Genomic DNA, 15,134 nt, shown 5'->3' with positions numbered 1-15,134 from the left:
TTTTTCACACCAAAGCTCTCAACGTTCATCTACAACTTGGAACAGTTTCATGTGTTGTTGATCTGAGAGAGGCTTGAGTGGAAAATAAATGTACACGACTCTTCCGTGCCTTGGTGATTGAGGACTAGAAACAGTGCATACGGGTCAAGCCCATTGAAACCTGCCTACAGTTAATAACTTTGAGTGTTTGAAATTAAGTTTAGGTTCGCCACTACAGTCATCTTAGGTCAATTTAATCTGATTACACCTTACTTTTAATCACAAAATGTATTGTCCTACACTTGAGCCAGTTTTTGTGTAAAAATAAAAGAAGGAAATCCTAAGAACAAATTTAGTCTTATACAAATTGATGTTAAATGTAGTTAAATGCCTTCCACTGTTTTTATTGCTTTAACTGTTGACATCTAACCAAACAAATGGAGTAACTCACACAATGAAATTATCAATTTTTGTGTCCTCTTGTGATAATATTGTGTTTTATTTCTAAAATGTGTATAATCTTTTTGTGCCTGAAGGAAGAAGGTAGGACAAATGTGTGAGAAAGTGTTTGAGGAAGAGGGTGTGTTCACAGGTGTGCCAGCCCTCCTGTGTATGTTGTGTGCTGCCAGCCATTGTTGTACTGATGCAACACCTACCTGCTGGTGTGTATAAAAGGCAAAGCCATGATTCATCTGTTTTAAAGTCATCAGTTTAGTGTGCCAAGTAGTTTCAGCTTTTTACATTTTCCAGTCAGTGTCTCCACCAGCGGTTTCTGTTTTGAAGATGAAGATTGTTCTTGTGGGGGTTATATTTGGACTTTTCACCGTCGTCCGGACAACACCTATTAACAGTAAGATAAAGACTTGTATTTGTATTTGTTGAAGTTTCTTGAAACATTTTATTTTTATTATTATTCTCTGTGTAAGTCAGTCTTTGTGAATTTAAAATATAAAGGTTTGCTTACATCCTCATTTAAGATCTTCATTTATGGTACATTTTCTAATTATTTCTCAGATTGAGGCCATAGTCTTGCTTATTAAAAGCATTAACAAATTTCAAATTTCAATACACACTCATTTTCCATAATTCCCATGGTGTCCTTTTTCTTATCCTGTGAGTCAGCACTTTACTGCCTCTAACCTGAGATGCTCTTTATGTTTCAGCTCGAACTCTCTCTGTAAGAATAGGATTTCATTGTCAAAGTGCAGGTTTCACTCATACCTCCAGATTACACACAGATGTCTTTGTGAAATGTTCTGAGCTGCTCCAGAAGGTGCATTAATGCGTATGACTTGAATAAGGTGAAACCAAAGACCAGCATAGAGCTGTTACACAAGCCTGGGCAACCAGTAACTTCATATAGGGATCAGTGGAGCTGAACATGATTGGGCAGAAATGGAGAAAGGAGATGGGTGATTTGATTCTTTAATGCCTTCTTTTACATTTTTTAATGGACAATTTTAAACCAACTTTTCCAGTCCTGAGATTTCACAAGCCAACAGATGGTCTACTGAGGTCTTAGGTAGCAGAAGTACTCAGATTGCTGAGTAAATCTGTATTTTATATTATGAACAAGCATTTAAAATATATATTTTAGTAAAAATACAGAATTTTTAATAGCAAATGCACTTGTTCTGCCAAAGATGATATGACATACATTTATGTGTACTTTTGATTAATGTTGAACCTTTGTTTTTGTTTGTTGTTGTTTTTTTTTTTTTTTTTTTTTTAAATAAAAGAAAAACAAAGTGTAATGCCATTGGAAAAGGAAAATATCCGTGTTTATACAGGTCGCTTATAAATCTTTACAACAATAATCAGCACAAAAAAAGACATGCACAAGCATCTCAGAACTGTATTTGATCTTTTTACTATGATATAAAATATATGTAATTATTCAACTACCATATAAACTATGATTTTGCAGGCAATACATGTAAACAAGCAAAATGAACAATTATGTTCATTTATTATGTGATATGGTTCATCACCTAATTCATCCTTGTTACTTCCTCTTTGTTAATAACTCAAAACTATGTCCATGGCTTCCTTCCAGCAAAGAAAAAAAAGAAAAGATCAGTCCGTTGTGGTTTACTCTGGTGAAGGTGTGGTTTGCTTCTAACAAAACTGATACTTTGATGAGACTGCCAGGTTTTTGTTAACCCACTCAAAGACGATTAGTCACACAGGTTAATCATTACTGTTTCTCACCACACCTTCACTCAAGACAACTGCAACGCAAGTTTATACAAGACTTTGGGGGGGGCGAAGCACATAAGCTCCGTGTGATCACTTTATGATACTACTTCAAAAAAGCTTGGTAACTTTCCTTTTACCTCATGTCAGGTCTGGTTGTTTAAACACTTAATGTGACTTGTGCATTTTTCCACCTCTCCCTTAGCTGTGACCCAGATTCCCACCAAAGCAGAGGACGAAGTTCTCCGAGAGGCAGTGACGGATGGGTTCCTCGTTGATCACTTTTTTCCCTCTACCCTCTCAACTAAATCACCCGAAAGCAACACAAGCAAATCACCAGTCCAGCAACCCACCTCTTCTGCCCCCGAAAAGGTTGATATAGATGAGGGCAGTGGGGAGTCCACAACCTCTGTGCTCATCCAGCATGGAGCTGATCACAGTGCAACCACAACTTGGAGTGATTCACCTGTTCAAAGCTCTTCCACAGTTTCCACAAAGGAGTCCACATACTCCAGTTCAAATCCACCTACTAATCAAAGCCCTCAGTCAAGCTTTACCTCCTCATCAGTGCCAAATGAAGCCCATTCAAGTGTCACTCCAGGCCACATCTTAGTCTCCCAAACTACTGATCCTGCCGTCCCCAGCTTTAATTTTCTGAGCACTCAGTCTTCAGATTCTGGGTCTGGAGATGGAGAAGATACTGCTCCAATATCCAGTGTGACCTCTATCTCCAGCACAGAAACCAGCACTGCATCATCAACCTCCGTGGTTGCTAAAGTCCATCCACGGCTTTTTGGAGATCATGAAGGATCAGGGTCAGGAACGACAGCAGGTATGTCAATCTTTTTCAGGCCTACAGTCATCCCTCATAGCATCTTTACTGTTTCCATGAAGATTTTTAAGTGTTTTAATGTTTATCCACAGAAACTAGCACTGCATCATCATCCTTCACAACTGCTCCACGGCTGTTTTCTGAGCCTGAAGGATCAGGATCAAGCACAACAGTGGAGTTAACCTCTGTGAAAAAAGTATTTGTGGAACCACGTATTAACCAATTTACACCAGAAGGTAAGGTTTTTTGTCCAGTACGTTTAAAAGTTGATATCAATGCTGGATAAGTTTGTCTATAGGAGATTTTAAGTGAGTTATTTTGTTCTAGTAGGTCTTAAACTACAAGAAGTGAAAGAACATGTCACCATTGCATCACCACGACACGGCGGAAGCACACCAAGTGAGTCCAGATGAAGATGTATTTAATTACTCTTTTTCTGTATACTTTAAGGCTAGTGTTAATCACCTGTGCTCTCATCTCCAGGTTGGATCATAATCCTTGGTTTTATTGTTGGTGTGGCAGCACTCGTCTTGCTCTGTGTCGCCATCGCTACCAGAGACAGGTAAGCGTTAAAATCATAGAACAATTTTTGACAATAACTTGTTTGTGAGCACTGAATTAAATTCACACTCTTCCTTACTGTGCAGGTGGAATGGACCAAACCAGGTATCCCAGGCAGAGAACAAAAGTGACTTCTTAAACCAGCAGAGGGAGCTAGAGATGGAAACATTCCTGCACAAAGAAGAGCCCAGGGAGAATGGAAAGGCAGCAGAGTACACAGTCATCCCTCTGGATGAGCTTCCAGAAAGTAGTTTGTCACACTGACATTCAAAGTCAGATCCTGTGGAGGTTTGAGACTCATCACAGATCCACAAGACTGTTTGTAGCAGTTTAATTCAATCAAAAGAACATAAACTGCCAGGGCTGTTGAGCAAAAATGCTTATGTGGACTTTCGCAGCTCTGAGCCAATCCTGACCAAGACTTAAGAGCTGTTTATTTTTCTGCTGACATTTAACAGCTCTCACCACACCTTTACTTTGAAGCACTACCTTTGTTTGATGTATTTATTTCCATAACAACTCTGTCATTAACTATACAAAATAAACTTTCGGTATTAGAAAATTGTCATTTATTTCAAAATTGAAAAGTTTTCACAGTGTTTTATTTCCATATTATATTTGTCAATGTAAATAATTGTTAGTAATCGATGATTTTAAAGTCTTGTAAAAGAAACTTTTTTTCTGCCAAGTCTGTCTTTGTTTCAGTGCCATTGTTGTAATACAACTTACTATATTACTGAAGACTGTTGTGGAGTGTAACTTATATTAAGCCGCTCTTTTCCTCACATTCATTACGTAGGCTACTCAGCCCACTAACTCATTTGCTTCTGTTAACAAGTTATGCATCATTTCAGCTGCTGCAACATGTTGAATATTAATAATTGGTATATGTTCATATGTTGTATCACATTCACCACTTGTCCAAGAAATAAACACAACGGCAGCTCATCAATGAATATTTATTTGTTTCCATTAATATTTACACACAAGTATTAAAATATGTACACACTTCATTTGCCTGAGAAATATTTCTGTGGTCTATTATAATTTATGGAGTATAAGTGCATTCAATTTGTCATGCATCTAGTGAGACAATTTCAAAAGAATGTCTGTCTTAAAATGAACATCAGACAAAAGGAGAAGGTATGTTTATTGCAGTTTTGAACCAACATGTGCATGAAATTAAAAAGAAAGATATAAAATATGAGTTTTGTTACCTAACGATTGTAGAATTTCACATGTTCATAGAAAACACTAACAATCGGCCAATTGACTTCGGACACATACTGAATTAGCCTGCAAATCAACTACAAATAAAATTGATAAAAAAAGTGATTTCATTAATACTTGATTTTGAGTTTATTCTTTCTGGTATTGGAGGAGGTTAGTGCTCGAGCCAAACACTGAACTGTTTGTTGAGGTATTATGACATGAAGACATACAGTACCAGTTGCCAGCACCAGTATTCTTGTACAAACACCACCACATTAATGAGCTCATGACCTTTAAATAACATTAGATGATAACAATAATTCAGATATTTGAAGAACAGCAAGCTGTCTCTTTGGAGCTAAGTACTTCCTATTATACATTATACTGTTAATTCGAAATCAACTTTATACTAACATTGCATCAAACATTATGCATTTATACATATAACTATAGTCTTTATATAAACTTAGCATGGCAAAAACAAATTCTATGTCAAATTCTACACATTTGATTTTACACATGATCTAAAGAGAGTATATACACAAAGTGCAAGCAGGCACTTTAAACATGACCATACTGTTTTCTGTAAGCTTTCACTTTATATGCAAAAGGGAATACATAACTTTTCACCTTGGTTTGAATTAAATCCTCTTTAATGCAAAACATTTACAGTACTGTGCACAAGTCAAACCATTACATTTGTTGTTTTACCAATGCTATAATGACCATACAGTGCAATTATTTCTCAATCACTTCATCGGAACACATCCAGAAAATGCAACTTTAAAATAACACCTGGAGTGGAACCCCAATTAATATTACTCCTAAAACTTGTGTTTGTAATGTCAACATTATATACATACATATTCAAGACATGCTTGAGCATTACTTATACAACTTTGACACAACATAGACCAACTTTCAGTCACATCAACCCAATCCAAATGCCAGTGAGATTTCTGCACAGTACTGTAAAATTAAATTACCTTATTGTTATGAGTGAATATTTACTGGAGGCAGTTTTATAGTGTTCACTTGCTCATTGATGCTACATGTAATTACAAATCAGTTTGTTCTACTTCAATCTGCTGTGCAAAGACTAAAATCAAGAGTAGTATCTCAGGAGAAAGGCTCTGGTGGCCTTAAGTAAATCTGGAAGGAGGAGTTGTTTTGTATCCTCTGCTACAATGTAAGTCCTGAGAACAATGAATAGTGGTACATTTTATCCTAAAATCATACTTATTGCACTCTGCAGTTGACATCTTAAAGGCAAGGTTGTCATATAGCAAAGAAATAAACACTGAAATAAAACAGTGCAATGCATCGGTCTGCTGAGATTTTGAGAAACATCACATATGCATTTTGTTTTACACTCTCACTGCACCTCCAATTTTCTTTCTGTATTAATTATTCTTTCTCTCAGAGATGGAGATAAATCCCAGAACACAGACATTTTTGACTACAAACAGAATTGCATTGCATCACACATGAACAACATACAAAAGTTAAATAAATATTAACAGGAAGGATTCCCTTGCCGTACACTTATTGGTGCTTTACCACTCTCGGCACCATATCCCATAAAGATTGTTACCACATTTAGAGGCCACACCTTCTGCTCTTATGGTCTAAGACCTAAGCTTTAGCTTCTTAGGCTTAGGTTCATGTGTGTGACATCAGAGTGTAATCTCATAAGTCAAACAGTCAAAGGTAATGCAGTTTAACCTTTTCACGCTTGAATCATCATGCCACATGAAGCACTGTTTCATCCTATGCATGCTCAGTTTTTCTTAAAACTTGAAGCAGCAACAAGTTGGCCCTGGGTGTTTTCAACCGAGGGTTTTATTCTCCAGAACACAGTGTGTGATATGGATCAGTTCATTGCAGTTTGTGTCCAGTAAGTGAAAATGCATAATCTAATACAAGTTCAGCTGTAATTTGCTCCAGTTGTTACCCTGGATGGATAACTGCAGACAGAAAAAAAGACTGTCTGACTGTTTGGTCTTGCAGTACTGCTGACTCAGCTAACACTAAAGTTAAGTTGTAATGTCACCTTTTTTTATGTGAGTTTATACAGATATATATAGTTGTGTCAGCAGAAAATAAAAGATAGTGGAACTCAGGGTAAGGCGCAGCAGCAGCATCTCAATCTGCTTTACCCGCACTTCCATGGTTCCTCCTCAACAAGGGAGAAATCTGTAGTCTTGCCATTTTTTCCCATGGTGACCTGTAAGCAATTATCGAGAACATCTAACTACTAAGGCCAAGGCACCATCATTTACAAACTGTCAACAGCTGGGGGGCAGAGAAGCCATTGTTTCATTACATTGTGTTTCCATTTCAGGCATTTTGCCCTCAGGACTGAGTTTAGTTTGTGAGCCCCCAGAGAGGACAAACACGTGTCCTCACGCACTGATACATGCATTATATTGACAGATTAATATGGATGAAGTTCTAGAGAGTTGGCCATGTATTTGATGGATTCTCTGCCCAACCAAATTACAATGCATTTATTAAACTGACCACAATGCAACTCTAGCATCAGAAAAAAAATGTTGCATTAAGCAGGCAGTGTAATATCAACAAAAGGTTTATGCAGAAAAGTGTTCAGAACTTCTGTTTGTTTAGAAAACTAATTACACTACAAGATTCCAAAGTGGCGTTTCATGAATGAATGCATCACTTTGGATGAAACATGGTGAAACAGCAGTCTTTATGCATACCGCTAGCTACAACAACTCTAAAATGAATATGGTCGAGGAAATTGAATATTATAATTTGGTCAGGGCTGCCACAAATACATGTCCATTTATTAAATAGACAAAACAAAAAACTTCAAAAACAAAATACAAGTAAAACTAAAAGACAATGCTTGAATATTTCTTTAGAAAAAACTTTCATTTGGATTCCATAAAAAATAAGCTTTTGCTTTTTATATCTGGTATCACAAAAACTGCTCTTTCAAATGACAGTTACTATAAACATAGTCACCAATACTGCAATACAGGTAGAAAACACAAACACAGACAAAGAAAGTGAGACAAACGCACATACAGAGCCAGGGATGTTTCTCTACATACAAGTCTCTATGTCCGTTAACATAAAATGTACCTTGCAGTCGTCTATCAAGATCGAGTTGTGGTGAGTGTATACATTCTGGTTGGTGTTATTTTCAAAGAAAGATTGAGTCTTTTCCATTTCAAAGTCATCCATACGGGCCTGCTGGGCATCAAACATGTCAAGCTCATCTTTGGATAGGTGGTAAACAATACCAGCGCCATATGAGTCTCCAACCACATTGACCGAGGTACGGAAACGGTCCCTGTATGATGAAGAACAGACACAGTAAAACAATAATTATATTGTGAATACATTGCATGCAAACTAGGGATTATTCTGACCACACCCTGGACATTTTATTCTAATTGTGTGTGTCTTTGAAACTATTGGTTGGATGTACATTAAACTGCACATGTACAGTTAACGTCTGCACTTGCTTTGTTTAACCGCCTAATTTCAAGATCAACATATCCATGCACGGAGTGGACAATGAACAGGAAATTTACATCTGCATCCATCTAAAACTATCAGAGACACATGTTTCACACTTGGGGCTGCTGCAAAATGGGGCTCTGTGTCTTGTAATCTGGTTTACAGGCTCCAATTCATTGTATCAGTTTATTAAAACTTAATATGCACTAGTTCCATGAATTACCCCTTTAGCCAAAGTAATATCTCTAATTGAGTGAATATATTGGCAGTCAGTTTGTTTTCTAAATAAACCCAAAGATGTCAGTGGTAACCATAATTGCATGTTTTCAGAAAATGTATCCAAGTCTAACAGCCAGAGTTGTGTGCGTGTGTTGAATGTCATATGGGTTTAGTGAGAGAGCTTCTGTTTGTCCCTGCAGTGATAGAAAGAGAGGTAAGAAGACGATGTCATTAAAAGTCAAACAACATGTGCGTTACCTTGAGTAGACATACAGGTTTCTATGAATGTAAAGAGTGGTGTAAATGTTTTAGCTAAGTACACAACTCACGCGTCTCACATCGATCTTGTGCTCACCACAATGCAGAGTTCATCCATTATTGTGTGGCACTGACACATGGACATGTAATGTGTTGCTTACTTTAACAAAACTCATTAAAAAAGCTAAAGTCACTGTCCTGCCGTCAATGTTTTGTGTGGGTGTCAAACTCACAGCAGCCAGTCAACAGCAACCAGGAGGCTGATGTCCTGAGTGGGCAGCCCCACTGCTGTGAGGATCAGAACCATGGTTACAAGTCCAGCACTGGGGATACTGGCTGCTCCAACGCTGGCCAGGGTTGCTGTCATACTGAACAGAGGACAAGTACAACTCTCAGCAGGACAAACGACAGGCTCTGATGCCCCAACACATCACTGCTACTGCACTATGTCAACATACCATCACTGCATTTCTGATATGAAAAGTATTAAATTGATTGCTAAATATATATTGTATTTCTATGTGTCTATTTAATTGTGTTATTTAAGCATTCTTATTCATTCATCTGGAGAGAAAAAGAATGTATTACTGTTGCATACTGTATTTTTAATCCCCTTGTGCAGAATCTAGCTGATTCATTGGCAGAATATTCCAGGTTTGTTGTCATCATTCTGTAGCCACATTCTCACCTGACAGTGATAACCTGGCTCCAGTCGAGCTCAATCCCGTTCATCTGAGCGATGAAGATAGCTGCCACGGCCTCATAGAGTGCTGTGCCATCCATGTTGATGGTGGCCCCCACTGGGAGGACAAACCGTGTTACTCTCTTGTCGATGCCCAGATTCTCCTCTAAACAGCGGAACGTGACTGGCAACGTGCCGGCACTGTGGTGAACCAAAACAAGAAGTAGTGATTAATTATCCTAGGCACTAACACTGTGCAGCGATGTGCAGTTTACAAACTCGTTGCACTCTATTTTATCACTTGAAAAAAAGTGACAAAGTTAAACTTAATCAGGAAAATCCACTAAATAGACAGTGAAAAAAGTCTGCCTTAGGAAGGAACACAATTTTATTTCACTGTAAGTGTGAATCTCACTCTCAAAATCAGTTGTGATTCAGCAGTTGTGTTGTTTTACAGATTGGGATTCTTATAGACAGCAGAGCAGTGAGCAAACAGGAATTTGAAAGAATCCTGCTCACCTCAGGAGAGGAAAGAGTGTTTCATTTCATTAATAAAACATTGAGAGTCGGAACAATATCCCACATGGAATCAAAGTGGGGAAGACTACTTCAATGTTACCCACTTCAATAAAAGTTATGGTTGTTGTTTAAAATATGGCTATAGATCTAAGGTGATTTACAGTATTCATGAACAAAAACATGCATCACATCGGAAAATAGGTTTGTGTTAGAGGTGAGCACACTGTGCTCACTGTAGTGTCTGGATCATGGAATGTAAAGCAGAAACAAAGGCAGAAAAATCTCATACCTGGATGCTGTTCCGAGTGCGGTCACCCAAGCCTGGAATAGTCCCATGAAGAATTTATATGGGTTTTTTTTTACTATTACAAAATATATCAATGGAAGAAAGATGCCTCCATGGATGATGAGGCCCACAATCACAGTGACCATGTACATCCCCAGCTGCTTAGCAACCATCTCCAAATCAGCAATTGAGATGATCTTCCCACAGATGAGGCAGGCAATACCCACAGGGGAGTACCTGAGTGTAGACAAAGGCTATGTTTGTGATCAGGATTTACGTCTTATACTCACAAACAGGTCTAACCGCTTGTTATATTACGATTTCATCAGGGTTAGCTGCTGAATACCTTTAATTGGAATATGATCAGTTCCTGTTGTGGGTACTTACCACATAATTGCATAGACAAGATTCATTACAATCTCATTCAGGACGTTGAAAAAGTCCAGCATGAGTTTGGCCTTTTCTCCCATTTTCCCCATAATTACTCCAAATGCTACAAAGAATCCAATCAAACCTGTAGGACACAGAATGCAGTAATTCAATTTAGTCTCATAGAAAATCAATATCCAAGGATGAGGACTATACAAGCTGGAAAAGAGGACATTTACATTCCTTGATTCATCTTTGGTAATGTTTGATTCATGTTATTATGGTATCTCTTAGCTTTGTAGTTAAAAAGGAAAATAAAAATGTATGAATCGTTCTATTTGCGTCTTTTTTTTTTCAAAGAACTTACCCAGGACATTCATCCCACCCTTGAACTGAAGTGACCTTTTTACTATGAATTGTGGGGGTGCCCTGGTCCTGTTAGTAGGCACTTGTACTTTGGTAGTTACTGTTTGGACCTGGACAATAAGCAAAGAGCAGGTGGAGTAAGTGTTATATGAAGCATAGCATGAATGATGGGTGAAAATGATCTGTGAGACTCTGACCTGCTGAAAACAGGACTGCACCAAATTTTCTGGGAACAGGTTTCTGACGAGATCGAAAAAGGCGTCTATGCTGGACACGTCCTCATTCTTCTTCCCCTGTCCGAGATTAGCCTTCAGCTTAGGGTTCCCGGGATGGATAAGCAGCACAAGGATCACGCCCAGGATGGCTGCTATCACTGTTGTTGACATGTAGTACACCATGGCCCTGGTGCCTAAACGGCCGCTGGATTTGGCGTCCAAACCAGCAAGTCCTGTTGGTGAAAAAGTAAGTAATTGTACGGGCTAAAAAGGATTAACATATTATTTTTCTTATTCAATATTCTGCATATGATTAGCCTTTTGCATTCTCCTATCCTACAGTTGCTACTGTCCTCCCAGACCAACACATTAATTATGCATTATTTGGCTCATTGCAGGTCAATGATTAATGATTTGATATTTTCGCAGGTTATGAGCATGGCATAAAACAAGTTTGTCGCACACACAGCTAGATGTCATGTGATGTAAGACAAAAACGATTGCATCAGTACGTTTACATTGTACTTTATAACCATAACAGCTGCACACTTAGAGGAGGATAGATCCATCAAAAGTGTTTTTGTGCTGCATTATCATCCCGTCTATCACACTTTTTTGTTTGTTCTCAAAATAGACTTTTTAAGAAACAGATTTTTCTTGTTTACACAAGGGACAAAAATAATAACTACAAAAAGCAAAAGCACTTTCTCTCCCTGTTTCTACAAGTAGCACCATGTGACACTTGTCGGTACATTCAGCAGAACATTTGCACCTCACCCACCTGTGACCAGACTGGAAACAACAAGAGGCAAAATAAGCATCTTCAGCATCCTCATCAGGATCTCTCCTGGGAAGGCGATGATCATAATAACATCAGCAGGGAGAGGAGATATGTGCCGCAACAGCATTCCAGAGATGGAGCCCAGAAACACACCTGAGCCAGTGAAAAAAAAATCCAAAAAATCAGACACGAAGCCCGATGACTTTAAAAACATAGACATTTACTGTATCTGAAATAAATGAATGAATCAGAACAAGTCAGAACAATGATGTTATACATACCATAATAACTATATAGTGATGATGTGTAAAATATTCTCTTTAGACATGTACCTACATTTTACAGCTGATGTAATAACACAAGATAAAGGATTGTTTTGTTTTTAATATACATGTTGTCTTTGTTATTTATGAGCAACAGAAAAAAAAATTGAAGGGAAACACCTTTAGTGCTTGATACATGCAAATGGGCTGTGCCTCTGACTCTGAATTGAACAATGGCTATTTTAACATCAACATATCTAAATGCAACATAACAAAATGCTTTTGTATCACTTGTGTTTTCAGCATGGAGCTGAAAGACTGGGACTATTTTGAGTGGTGTGCAGTTTTATGATATCCTCTAATGTGGGTGGAATTCTAAATAAAAATGACATGTGTTTGTCTATGCTAGTGAAGTAATGTAGTACAATACTGTAGTGCATGCCTAGTAATGGCTGAAACCCTTAAAATAGAGAGAGGGTGACATTGTAACCTTACCAAGAATTGTTAGAGTGAGGACCATATTTTTCATAATTGTATCACAAAAAGAGCCACATGCACTCTCTGGAGGGTCCACAATGGGCTCCAGGTGGCTCTCGTCCATCCTGACCTCCACTTGCTTTTGCATTTTAGTGGCTCTAAAAGTCGAAGAGAAAAGAAAAAACATGTTGAATGACTGGGGCTACTTTTTTTTTCTTGCAATTTTCCAACTAAAAGATGAAAAACTTGGTATAATCAAACTAGATTGGCTGAACGGGTACACAAATGACTGTAATGCATAGTTGCTGTAAAACAAGAAGAAGAGATTACACAAACATGAAGAGGATTCACCAGGTACAAACCTCCCACAACAAGAACAAATCTGTTTAAGAGAAACGAGCACTGATATCTGGTGATAGCTTCATTATGCCAACAGTGTAACCATCCGTTTTGTGATATTGGTGACTCCAGACTGTGGAGAAACATCCAACCCACCACAAAGGATACATTGCATTGTTAAAGGAAAAATGTCCATTGTGTCATTAAATGATTGAAGGACAGATGTGCACACATAATGTAATTAGTTCTTTCCAAAGACTGCAATTGGAATGAGTATAAATTATAACAACTTATCTTTGATAACTGTCTCCTGAGGTTTTCACACAATCAATGAAAAGTTTATTTGTAATCCGCAGATAACAGTTTCTCAAAGTTGAACTTGCTGCATTTGTATGTTGTTTATGAGAATGTCTCATAAGAACAATGTATTTTTTGCTTCCTGGAAATAATGGAAATACCTATCAATGCTCATTGTATTGCTATATCATGTCACTGAAGCAACATGTATCTCAGGTTTGTTGTGGTCTGGCATAAAGCCTCTTTGACTTAAAGATCAGCTTTCCCCCGTGCAGCCTTTAAATCCTCTGTAGAGCACCGTCGCACGGTCAGTTATGTAACAGTGAATGCTTGTGTCATTCTGAAGACTCCCGACCTTCATGATTTGAACACCTAGAATATTAATGCTGGCAGCAAACACAACACAAAAATAATTCTCCAGGGAAATGTTGTGAAGTAAGCCAAAAAACTTCTTTTATTCAGGGAATAATAGCAGCAGCAGAGGGAGAGCTCTGATTTTGAGTGGCATAGAGATAATACATCTCTCCAGATTCAATAACACTTTTAATGTTTGTTTGCACTACCTTCTGTAAAAGTCATGGAAACATACGAGGTGAGGACAAACTTCTAAGTCAGTCACACCTGTCTGATACACTGTGCACTGGCATTAATGACACTTAAACCTTTTAAAGAGGATAAAATTAGCACCTCCAGCTCTCAAGTGATTGAGTTACGTAAAGGTAAAGGGGCTTCCCAGGAAAAGTCAAGGTCTCACCTCCACCTCTATGCTAATTCTTATGCAGGGGATTACTGATTTAAATATCAAACTTTTGTGTTCCGACCAAATTCCCTGCTGTTTTTTCACAAGTAAGGTTTAAAACTAATCAGTTAAAAATCTACATTGCATAACTATTGTTAGATATGTAGGACGTTTAGCTGCAAACAAACAAACAAAAAGGTTTGAAAGTGTGTCATTTGTCTTTAGCACCATGCATCACAAGACATGGTGATATCATGACAGCAGATATTATATATCTCACAGACATTATGTCTCCTTTTGAGACATAATGTACCAGCATTATTGCACTACTGATGCATCAGCCGGTTTCCAAGGTAAAGCTGCACAGGAGATGCTGAACATGATTTTGCCGAGGCCTCTCCAGTGTAATGTCTACCACTTGAAATACTACCACATCATTATATGCTACAGATAATGCTTACCGGTTGTTTTGTGAGTTGCTTTGGAATTGGAAACAGACTTGTGTAGAGCTAATACATGGCCATCACAGTAGGTGAAAAAATGAACCAAGTCATGTCCCATGCATCAGTAAATCCAGTCAGAACATCCAAAAGTCTTTAGAAAGTGTTCACCAGTTTGTAAAAAATCTGCAAATCACTTCTTTCTTTGCTTTCAATGTATACCAACAAACTAGCTGCCACTCATTCAGCTGCAGAGAGGCATGTAAAGATAAACTGACCAACCTTACGTCTGACAGGAGACTCAGACAGAGAGGGTGGAGTCAGTGTGCTTCTTTTTTTTCCTTTTGACTTTTGTTTGTTTACTTTTTTCCAATAAGGTTCAACAACATCACATGGAGTTATGGAGTTTTTACTTTGTAAAAGGTTTGAAAACATTTAAAAACAGAATCACTGGTGATATTATAATATACTATGGTCATAATGGTGTCATAATGGGATGTCTTATGAACCGAGGGTGTGTTTTTCAATATAGTGACATTTGTGAAAATAGAGCAAGATTATTATTATTTTTTTTTAAAGGCTTTTCCCTCATCAACTTGTGGTCTGGGTATT

The 15,134-nt window shown here is 37.8% G+C and overlaps 2 protein-coding genes across 4 annotated transcripts; one reads left to right on the top strand and one right to left on the bottom strand.

Moving 5' to 3' along the window:
* The first annotated feature begins 669 nt into the window (after positions 1–669).
* On the top strand, positions 670–4,526 carry LOC131459986 (mucin-2-like). Of its 2 annotated transcripts, none has more exons than XM_058630199.1 (6): positions 670–829; positions 2,381–3,007; positions 3,100–3,243; positions 3,338–3,406; positions 3,491–3,569; positions 3,655–4,526. In XM_058630199.1, the coding sequence occupies exons 1-6, from the start codon at positions 763–765 to the stop codon at positions 3,830–3,832; spliced, it is 1,164 nt and encodes a 387-aa protein (XP_058486182.1). In that variant the 5' UTR covers positions 670–762; the 3' UTR covers positions 3,833–4,526. The 2 variants fall into 2 exon arrangements, with proteins under 2 accessions (XP_058486182.1, XP_058486181.1); XM_058630198.1 differs by having other exon boundaries at positions 3,335–3,406.
* Positions 4,512–14,770, bottom strand: LOC131459985 (excitatory amino acid transporter 2-like). Of its 2 annotated transcripts, XM_058630197.1 has the most exons (11): positions 14,544–14,770; positions 12,726–12,865; positions 11,968–12,120; positions 11,169–11,419; positions 10,973–11,081; positions 10,624–10,750; positions 10,240–10,473; positions 9,438–9,632; positions 8,983–9,117; positions 7,892–8,102; positions 4,512–7,007 (listed from the first exon to the last, which is right to left on the bottom strand). In XM_058630197.1, the coding sequence occupies exons 2-11, from the start codon at positions 12,853–12,855 to the stop codon at positions 6,936–6,938; spliced, it is 1,617 nt and encodes a 538-aa protein (XP_058486180.1). In that variant the 5' UTR covers positions 12,856–12,865; positions 14,544–14,770; the 3' UTR covers positions 4,512–6,935. The 2 variants fall into 2 exon arrangements, with proteins under 2 accessions (XP_058486180.1, XP_058486179.1); XM_058630196.1 differs by having other exon boundaries at positions 10,973–11,419.
* Positions 14,771–15,134: the final 364 nt, after the last annotated feature.

The sequence above is a fragment of the Solea solea genome, chromosome 5, assembly GCF_958295425.1.
Source record: "Solea solea chromosome 5, fSolSol10.1, whole genome shotgun sequence".
Taxonomy (NCBI): domain Eukaryota; kingdom Metazoa; phylum Chordata; class Actinopteri; order Pleuronectiformes; family Soleidae; genus Solea; species Solea solea.
This window is presented reverse-complemented; position numbering and strand designations above follow the sequence as displayed.